At 39.9% G+C, this 10,839-nt stretch overlaps 1 protein-coding gene across 1 annotated transcript; it reads left to right on the top strand.

Annotated features, from left to right (window-relative positions):
- The first annotated feature begins 1,992 nt into the window (after window positions 1-1,992).
- LOC133521659 (aquaporin-like) lies at window positions 1,993-7,591 on the top strand. The gene is made up of 6 exons (XM_061856746.1): window positions 1,993-2,688; window positions 4,938-5,107; window positions 5,435-5,650; window positions 6,377-6,514; window positions 6,877-6,957; window positions 7,345-7,591. Exons 1-6 carry the CDS (start codon window positions 2,649-2,651, stop codon window positions 7,534-7,536), a joined length of 837 nt encoding a protein of 278 aa, XP_061712730.1. The 5' UTR covers window positions 1,993-2,648; the 3' UTR covers window positions 7,537-7,591.
- Window positions 7,592-10,839: the final 3,248 nt, after the last annotated feature.

Below are 10,839 nucleotides of genomic sequence, written 5' to 3'. Positions count from 1 at the left end.
ATCCAGGAAAGTAAGGAAAGCCGGTAGGAAACGAATTCTGGGCGCGCTATTGGTATATTGATAGCCATGATAGCTAAACCAACGTTTGGTGGTTTCAATATTTTAAAATAGATTTTCATTTCATTTTCACTTTTTTGTTTATAATTTTATCAACCAATACCTGAGCAAAAAATATAAGTGTGGCAAATTATGTATATAAAATTAAACAAAAGTTCATATAGGACAATTTTCAGATCAAAAGTTCTAACGTTTCTTAGAATGAAGCCCCAAAAGTACGTTTTGTGACTTCAGAGATAAATAGTTTTTTTCGCAAACATATTTTATTTATTTATTTATTCAAAAAAATGGCACAGCATTACAGCGAACTAATACACAGTGAAATTTATAATAGACAGTATTTATACGAGCTAGGTACATGCTAAACTTAGTCTAGAAAGGACAAACAGAACAAATGTAAGAAAGATAGACTAATACAAGACAGAAGATTCTCGCTTATTCATCGTCTCACAGAACTTCACACATTCTTTACACAGATCCATCCAACTACTTGCAAATACATCACATTCCAGTGCTGATGCGAGGATCGCGTTAATATTTTTTCCTACTCCTCTACTGTTATCTGTCATTTATGCATTCATTTTTTTTTTTTTTTTTTTATACTACGTCGGTGGCAAACAAGCATACGGCCCGCCTGATGGTAAGCAGTATCCGTAGCCTATGTACGCCTGCAACTCCAGAGGAGTTACATGCGCGTTCATTAACACGAATATAAGAACATACATAAAAGGTTTCAAGAAAAGTCTATATTGTCTATTCCTCATAACAGCTCTTGTGCTTTTAATCGCTATAACGTTACTGCGTTTAATGGCTACCAACCTAACAAAATCAAAACGAATACAGTTTTAAACTAAGTGCATTGCTGCCAACTTACAGAATATTCATTTGGTTGCATAGTAAAAACAATCACTTCATAAGTCAGAAAGACGCATGTGACACCCGGAATTTAGCAACACCCATAGACTACGAAGACCGCTTGGCGTTGCTAGGTGGCCAAAATCGAGAAAAAACTGTCCAAAATTTTAATTTAGCTAGTAGCAAGTACCAGGGCCTCATGAGTTACGAGGAGGTGTCGCCGGCCGGCCGCGGCCCGGTGCGGGCCGGGCGCGTAACAAGGTATGCTCGCGCGTCTTGGCTATATACTTTTGCTTTGTTTACCTAAATTAAGATTTATTTTTGTTGACTCGTAGGAAAAGTATTGTATGCAACGTTGTATAAGTAGGTCAAAAAATGCTCGTGGCGTATTCCTTTACAATGTTCGCCTACGCCTTCGGCTCCGGCTCACATTGTAACTCACGCCACTCGCCTTTTTTGACCCTTCTTATACAACTGTTGCATAAAATACTATTTCCTACTCCTCTACTGTTATCTGTCATTTATGCATTCATTAACACGAATATAAGAACATACATAAAAGGTTTCAAGAAAAGTCTATATTGTCTATTCCTCATAACAGCACTTGTGCTTTTAATCGCTATAACGTTACTGCGATTAATGGCTACCAACCTAACAAAATCTAAACGAATACAGTTTTAAACTAAGTGCATTGCTGCCAACTTACAAAATATTCATTTGGTTGAATAGTAAAAACAATTACTTCATACGTCAGAAACACGCATGTGACACCCGTAATATAGCAACACCCATAGACTACGCAGACCGCTTAGCGTTGCTTGTTAGTCTCAGTAGGCTACGGTGGCCAAAAACGAGAAAAAACTGTCCAAAAATTTAATTTAGCAAGTAGCAAGTACCAGGGTCTCATGAATTACGAGAAGGTGTCGCTGACCGGCCGGCCGCGGCCCGGGGCGGGCCGGGCGCGTAACAAGGTATGCTCGCGCGTCTTGGCTATATACTTTTGCTTTGTTTACCTAAATTAAGATTTATTTTTGTTGGACTCGTAGGAAAAGTATTGTATGCAACGTTGTATAAAATACTATGAAGAGCGCGGACAAGTGGTGATTTAGCCAATGCGGAAATCACTTCAGCTAGAGACAGTCCAGTTACTATATTTTCTTATCACTTTTAGACAATACATGAGGTCACTAGGAATCTAATCTCCTTACATGGAATGCGAAAATTAGCGTATCTCCCTGTTGCTTCTACAAACATTGTCAGCTGAAAATCTTAAGTGAATCGCGATATAGGCCGTGTAAACAGTATAATATAACTCGAGATAACGTGTTCCGATAGACACCTGCCATTTGTGGAGCGTTTACTGAGTTGTTGATCCGTCTTTATGGTTAAAAACACTAAATAACTTTCAATAAAGAAAAAAATACCGCGAGAAAAGAATTAAAACTTAACGTGGTTACCCCAAAGTATAAAGCCCTAAGGTTAAAAGCTTTAGAAGTAACTACAGTACTGATTAGAAATGTGTATGAATGCAAGTTGATGTGTATTTGAATTTTAACGGAAATTCCATAACAATTTGATACACGTGCTCTTTTAAGATTTGTAACTTTTTAAAGAATTTATTATAACTTATTAAATCCCTCAGTAATTGTATCTAAATGTGCAGTGAGTAGAAATACGTTTGGCTAGGTTTAGGCTGCAAAGTGTCAGTGGAAACAGAACAGACAGAGACGGAAATCATGTCTCTGTCATCAAAGGAGGTCACCGCACAGCGGCGCCGTAAGTATTTTATATTTTATATTATTTTACACAAACTCAGCAGGTATTCGCTTCGTGCGTGACTGAGCGCCGCCCTAGTTGGTGTGGGACATATTCGTATTGCTGGTTTGACAGCTGGCAAATAGAATTAAGATGGGAAAGCTTAAACACAGTAAAATGTGGGCACAAGTAAATGCTTATATATTTTTATTTATACAATATGGCAACTTCTTAGTATTATAAATAAAAACTATTTGATATCATGAATAAAAACTATTATGACAGCGTTCCACTTTGATCATTTGTTTTCAGGATGGCGAGCTCTGTACCCCTAGTGTAACTTTGATCGACATCATAACGTGACGAACGCGTTTGCGTTAAGTCTCATTTTGTATAGGATTTTGAGTTTCCAAAACGTCCCGCTTGGCGCGCTCTTTCGAAATTCAATACAAAATGAGACTAAACGCAAACGCGTACGTCACGTTTGGAAATCGAATTTATTTACACTAGGGGTACAGAACACAAGAAACGTGAAATTATTTTGCGCAAACATACTGAATAGCCTTTAATAATTGTATATATTTGTAAAAATGGTTATTAGTCTAGTAAATAAATGCAATAAAAGTTTCCTAAAAATATGTTCTATTACATTTTTATTTTTGTTACTTTATGAGCCCATGTTTTACTGTGTTCAAGCTTTATCCCACGAAAGTTCATATTTTCACCACGTCGTGGGTTGGCGTCGCTTGTATTTCCCCCACCACCAACTAGCTACCTAATAGAAATCTAAGTCGTTTCTTCACCTTTCCCTAATAAATTTGAATACCTATTGTTTGTTTTTTGATAAATATTACTCGTTATTCTGTGTCAGGTTAATCTTGGTGTCTTAAACTGAATTCTTAAATAGGCCATTGTCATAAAGCATCTTTGTCTAATGTAAATACTTTAGGTACTTAACAAACAATTTAATGCTTTGTTATATGACTACGTTGAATAAACATCGAAATAATAGTGTGCTAGGAAGATGCACCAATAACTGCAGTACATTTTTGTAGTATGGGCAAAATTGTAAACTTTGAAGCACAGAGTTTGTGAGATTTTTATCACTCGAGTCATAGAGAGTGGTCACTCTATACATCAGTTGCCTTACCAAAATGCTTATTATTTTCGTAGTTGACATCTAGCGTCAAGTAGCGGATTTATCAGTACTGCTATAGTCGTTAGATTTGTAACTGGCCCCCAACGGCTTATCCTTAGTCTATTGTTAACTGAAACCGCGCGTGCCACTACCTGGAAAAAAAGGGTCGTATAATTCTAATTGGCCCCTGAGCGCGGGCTAGTCCAACGCTCAAAAAACCAGTGTAGGTGCGCTCTCCGATAACGCGCCTTTGTTCCGCATATCGAGGACACATTTTAGACTGGTTCGGTAGCGTTCGACTCGCTGGCCCTCGCTAACAGTATAGGGACCACGCAAATTATTTTTCCATTTGTTCATTTTAATCGTATTTCACTTACCATAGGAGTTGTAATTAAACAACCGGTTAAAGTGACCCGGCGATTTTTTTTGCAGGTAGTGGCACGCGCGGATTTTGTTAACAATAGACAAATGATAAGCCGTTGGGGGCCAGCTACAAATCTAAAGGCTATACTTGAAACTAGATGTCACGAGTGTCGAGACCAACGAAAAGCCTATTGCTCAAAAATTTTCAACTAATTTAACAAGCAGAAGGAGTTGAAAATAGAGGTCCGGTTATAATATAATATTTGTTGAACATTGTTGAGCATTAGACATTTCGTTCGTCGCGACATCTATTGTCTAGTAGCAGTACTGATAATCCGTTACTTGACGCTAGATGTTGACTGCAAAAATAATGCGTTTTGGTAAGAAAACTGATTTATGGAGTGACCACTCTATGCACGAGTTAATAGTAATAAATCCCTTGTTACACACAAGTTTTTTTTATATTTTTTGCCACCTACTACCTACTCCCGTTCATCATCATCATCATCAGGCCTTGTACATCTTTACAGATGATTTAAGCAGCATATATGATCTAGCGACAGCGCCGCTCGTGGCTATACAAACCGATTCTTGAACGGCATAATCGCCCACATTTATGGCAAATAAACTGAGGGTCCGCACCTACCCGTTAAACCTACGTGAAATAACACTAAGATGAAGATATAAATGTTGTTTTTAGTCGAATGATATAGATATATTATCAACGCTGTTGAGGTTGTAATTTTAAACCTCACTTAATTTTCTACAGCAAAAAGCCGCTGGAGTTGTGGACTGGACTACACAGCGCGCGGCGTTCTGCTAGCAGAATGGGCGGGCACAGCGCTGCTGGTCTTGTTGAGCTGTCTGCCAGCATGCGCCGGCGCGCCGCAGTATGCGCGCGCAGGCGCCGCGGGTCTTGCTGTTGCGCTCCTAGTTCAGGTAATAAGATAAGATAGTTTATTATTCAAGTAGGCATATTACAATGCGCTTATGAACATCAAATAAAGCTCCGCCGGCTCTAACCCTACACCTCTGACCCGAGAAGATTTAAATCCCTCGTAAATTGTAGGAGGGTATCCCAATATGGGACCGGCAAGAAACATCTTTTTCAAAACATTACATCTTATAACTAAAAATGCGTTAAATAAATAAAAATACAATTTAATTTATATGGAACTAAAAAAACGTGAACGTGAACTAAAAAAAAAACACATAAATGGTGCCATAATACACCATTAAATATAATTACAACTGTTTATATTCCAGTGCTTCGACCACATCTCTGGCGCCATGTTCAACCCTACTGTCCTCCTCGCAGCAATGCTAACGCGGCGCGTGGCGCCCGGGCTGGGTGCCGGCATGTTCGGCGCGCAGCTGCTGGGCGCCGCGACGGGCACCGGCCTACTACGGTTACTGGCGCCTGGGTCTGACGCCGCTGATTTGTGTCTCACATTACCCATGGATACCTTATCGGTGTACAAGGTAAAACTTTAGCTGTGATGATATTGTGTAATCCCTACCGACCATAAATAGGTGCGCTGTTGAGCTCATTCAGCCCGAAGTCTTGGGATTGGGGTCCTGCGGTGGCCGCATGGTTCCATTTTTATCATACTTGTTAGAACATGACAGGCATGGTGACAAATTATAAAGAGCCGACCATCTTAGCCCTACTGATGGCATTCCCACACTATTCTCCTTAATTCTTCTTTTTTCTTGCAGAATAGAAGGACATAGCTAAGGGTCAGTTGCGCCAACTAAAATCGACGGACTGATCAACTGATCAACGTCGCTCAGAAAGATTGGTTAGGATTCACGAACCAATGTTATTTTATATTACGTCGGTGTCACACAAGCATACGGTCTGCCTGATGATAAGCAGTCTACGGACATAGGCCGTAGCCTATGTCCGTAGACTGCGTTGCCGATCCTAAAACTCCGCACCCTCGTTGAGGTCTAGCAACTTTACTCACCGGCAGGAACACAACACTATGAGTATTATGAGTAGGGTCTAGTGTTATTTGGCTGCGGTTTTCTGTAACGGGGAGGTTCCCCAGTTGGGCTCTGCTCTAGATCAAGAATGACATTCGCTGTGCTGCGCCACACAAAGTGAGATGACATGAACAAAATGTCATGGATATCAATTTTTAAGAATATTAAACCTAGTAACCAATAACAAGTTTATTAACCTCCATATTTTTTTATTTGCAGGCGGTGTGCATTGAGGCTGTACTGGGAGGGCTACTGGCGCTAGCCAACATGGCGTCATGGGACCCTCGCAATCGACTGCTAGCCGACTCCTGGCCGCTACGAATAGGTCTCAGCGTTGCTGGCCTATCTATTATCGCGGTGCGTATCACCATAGTCTTCTCCTTTGTTGTATCCTCATAATTGACGGACGTGGTGACTGTGTGGACGCTTCAGTAGTGCTCTCCAAGCCGTTCTATCTTGGGCCCTGTAATGTAGCTAATAGTAAGTTTCTGATGTTATTCCGTCCGCCCAACGTGCTGAGAATCGTGTGCATCATTAGAGTAGCTACTAACTTATTACATCAAATATTTTGATTCGTGTTTTGAGGGATCCGTACCAAAAAGATGCAAAAGAAATACATAATGTATTTTTGCGCACACCGCCAGTAATAACATGTCCTTCCAAAATGACATTTTAGGTAAATATTAAGGTTTATACTGCTATAAAGTATTTGTTTTCAGGGTCCACTGACGGGTGCCAGCATGAACGCAGCGCGCAGCTTCGGGCCTGCACTGTGGACTGGGAACTGGGACCACCATTGGGTGAGGCACAGACCCTTGATTCCAGCAAAAACTTACACTTTAAAGAATAATATTTCGACAGCAAATATCTGAATTGAAAAATTAAACGATACCTCATAGAGAAAATGTAAATGTCATCTCCACTTTCCGTGAAGTTGATAGCCCTATATTTTTACTGATTTTTCTACAATTTTGTCACCATGTTTAATTGTCAGATCGTCATACTTGACTGACAAAAATGAAACCTTTCGCTTTTCAATTTTTGGTAGTAAAAACAAAAATATATTTGGATTTTCTATAATGATTAAGCTTTTCGCGCCCCCTTACCATCCCTGCGCCCTCAGGGAGCGTGTTTGTTAAGTACCTTCACACATTTTATTAACACGTCTATATTTTATTATCCACTAGATATACTGGGTAGGTCCCTTAAGCGGTTCACTTCTGTGCACGCTGGTCTACCGCCGTATATGGGCCGTGGACGGCACGCCGCCGGCGCGCGCGGCGCCCGACGTCACCGCAGCGTTTCCGCTGCGGCGCGAGCGCGTGTCGCGCGATCCCGCGGTGGAGCGGGAGTCAAAGAAGACGCATTATTCTGTGTAAATGCTTTTTATAGCTGACTGTTACTATCATAATAAAAATATAACTTTGTTTTTAATGCCATAAATTTCTATTGATGCCTGTAGGTATATTAGATAAAGATAGTTTATTTAAATAGCCATAATACAATGCGCTTATGAACGTCAAATAAAGCTACACCGGCTGTAACCCTACACCTCCGTCCCGAGAAGATTTAAATCCCTCCTCAATTGGAGGAGGGTATCCCAATATGGACCGGCAAGAAACTCGGCGGGAGACATATTTTCAAAACATTACATCTTATAATTAACATGCGTTAAAGCTTAGAATAAATTTAAAAGTGGAAAAATTACTGTCTTGGGTGAGACATGAACTCACGGCCTCTGGATCGATACTCCAGCGCTCTGCCATCTGAGCCACCAAGACCTCATCCATAGGCAGCAAAGTAAATATATATGTACAGTCAGCCAAGAAAGTGGTTTACCACTTTTCGACTCTATTGACGATTCGATACCTGACAAATAGAGTCGAAAAGTGGTAAACCACTTTCTTGATGGCTTATTGTACATCAAATCATACAAATACGTAGCTCTTTAAGAAAACATATCGAATTCTTACAAAATGTAAAAATAATAATAATAAAAGATTAGATTATTTATATTTTGTGTAATAATGTCCTATAATATTTATTTATATTTATTGATTTATTTATTCATCGGTTGTGCTTTTAAATGAATATTTGACACGACGTCCTAAGCTACTAGCACCGAACCAATCGGCAGGCAGTCCCTCCACATCCTAGCTAGATCTAAACTCGTACTTCTAAAATAATTGATTTGTCTTATCTTATGAAGTATTTCCTCAATCCGACAGTCGAGACAAAGAAAATTGATTGTAATCGAAAGGTAAAGTCTAAGAATTTTTTTTAAAAAAACGTGCCCCTTAGTTTGACATAGACAAACCAGATGGCGCTGTACTGCGCCATACCTATGTTTTACGGTCACTGAATTGTCTATTGTCAACTCACACTTTTGACAGTCAAGAGTTACCGCAAAATAAATGGAGCTGTACAGCGCGAAATTACGCAAAGAACGAAATTGTCTGAGATTTTACAGATCTTATTCAATGTATCTTTAGTCGAGAATCGAGATTTCGAGATGAATGGACGTTAACAACGCCATCTGTCGACGAGTAGAATCACAAGTTGAGTATTTAGTTTTATACTAGGTGGCGCCAGTGGCAGTTTAGATTATACCGCTAATTATTAATTTTATTTTTATTCCAATAAGGGAAAACTCTCGTATAAAATGTAGTACCTTCGGATAAAGCGGATACAAGGTTGTTTAGTCATCTGTAATAATTTGCAGGGTGGATTAATAGGTCATATATACTGAGCAACTTTGGGACCAACCCCGAAATCGTGAAAAAAAAATGGCTGTTTCATAAAAAATGCCTGCCTGACCTTGACATTTTCTATGGGAGTACTTCTGTTTTCGCGATTTCGGGGTTGGCCGCATAGTAAAAGTTGCTCAATATGACCTAGGTATATATTCAGCCCGTAAATTATTGCTGGTGACTAAATAAACATCCTGTATACGTAGATTTGGGTAGGGCATCATCAAACTCAAAAGTAGGTATCAGCATCTCTATTCCGGGTCCAGGTCTTCTATTCCGGCTCGGCTCATACAACTGTCTTCAGTCGATCTTTTTGGACCCTATTCCACGCTGCATCAGAAGACTTTTCTACCCATTTCTACCCCGGTGGCCAAAAATTCTACTAGCATTCACGCATTCTTCGTAAAAGCAAGATCTTTCTAGTATCTTCAGTATAAAGTATAACAAATTACGTAACAATAACAAGCGAGTGACCGCGTAATGTTCGATAACCCGAGATAACCCCTCAAACAGATACTTCACTTTAATATTCCTATTTTTCCGCTTTTATTGTTTTAAATTGGCAAATAACATGGATCTGGAGTTGTAGGCGTACATAGGCTACGGAGACTGCTTACCATCAGGCGTAGTATTAAAAAATCATACCGAGAAAGTACCATTTTATTTGTACTGAATGTTCATTTATACAAACAAGCCTGCGGCCCGCCTGACGTTGAGAAGCCACCGCCGTGGGCGTTTGCAATGGAAAAGCACTGTAGATGAGGCCAAGAATCACAAAGGGTTATAGCGACACAAGAATTAAGAAGTAAAAGCAAAGGCACTGATTATCAGATCGCGAGGGTAGAGGCATCGGTGCTGTTGCCTCATAGGATGATCCTATAACAGAGCCAAGAATAGCATAAGCATAATACATTGCATTAGGCAGTGTCTTACCAGCGGCGGCATCATGGTTCCATTTTTATCACTTGTCACTATGCCCGTCACTTTCGCACTTACATACTTGTTAGAACGGGACAGGTATGGTGACAAATGATAAAGAGCCGACTATCTTAGCCCTACTGAGCGAATAACTCGCGAACGCGAAGTGGCGCGGCGCGGCGCAGCGCGGCGCGGGTGAATTCAATCCTTTGATACCTATGGAAGTGTTCTACGTGGACGATCTCCGAATGACGTTGGGCCGCCGCGCCGCGTCGCAATCGCGAGTCATCGCCCACGTAGGTAAGCCGCGCTGTTACCCTCCTACCGCGAAAATACCCAAATACACAAATAAATATAACAAGTGTTTCGCCTCTCTATCTCTACGAGATCATTAAGAGATGCTGGAGATATGACGGTCATTCGACAAAGGAAATTGCGTGCAAGCAGTGTAACAGGTAACCACTGCTGGTTGACTAGCATGTTATTATTTCGCGGATTAAAAATGTAATAGGGTTCCTGACACATGTATTTTACTAAATTTAGTCAAATAGGTACAACATCAACAATTGATCGCAATAATTTGGAAACTTAATAAATATATAGGCATATTGATCAAAAATACAAGACCTCAAAGTAAAAATTTAAGTTTCTTTTCAACATTCAAAAACAAAAAAATGTATCATTCGATTCCTTAGATTTTATTATTTAACTATATAAATAAACGTGATGTTTCACCGACAAAATATCTAGCAATTTCCTTGTACGAAACGTGTACCATCAGCCGTAAAAGTGCATGGCGACTTTATCAATGAATAGGGAGTATTACTAATTTACTACAATGTTCTGCCGCCGGAGTGCAGCACTAGCACCTTTCATAAACCATAGAGTAACGTATACATACTGTGCCTTAAACTGTTTTTTGACAAATTTTTACAGATAATAAAATATGACATTGATGCATCAAGGCGGTTTGTTTACAAAGGGCCTTTCGAGAAACGCGAAAATCCAAATTTA

This window comes from Cydia pomonella, chromosome 9, assembly GCF_033807575.1.
Source record: "Cydia pomonella isolate Wapato2018A chromosome 9, ilCydPomo1, whole genome shotgun sequence".
NCBI classification, from domain to species: Eukaryota; Metazoa; Arthropoda; class Insecta; order Lepidoptera; family Tortricidae; genus Cydia; species Cydia pomonella.
Note: the sequence above shows the minus strand (reverse complement) of the source record. Positions and strands in the feature narration are given on the sequence as shown.

Excerpts from the sequence above, each read along its gene's own strand:
- LOC133521659 (XM_061856746.1), top strand. The coding sequence starts at position 2,649 with ATGTCTCTGTCATCAAAGGAGGTCACCGCACAGCGGCGCC. Across the intron at positions 2,689-4,937 it reads GGTCACCGCACAGCGGCGCC|CAAAAAGCCGCTGGAGTTGT; the intron begins GTAAGTATTTTA and ends AATTTTCTACAG. Across the intron at positions 6,958-7,344 it reads GGAACTGGGACCACCATTGG|ATATACTGGGTAGGTCCCTT; the intron begins GTGAGGCACAGA and ends ATTATCCACTAG.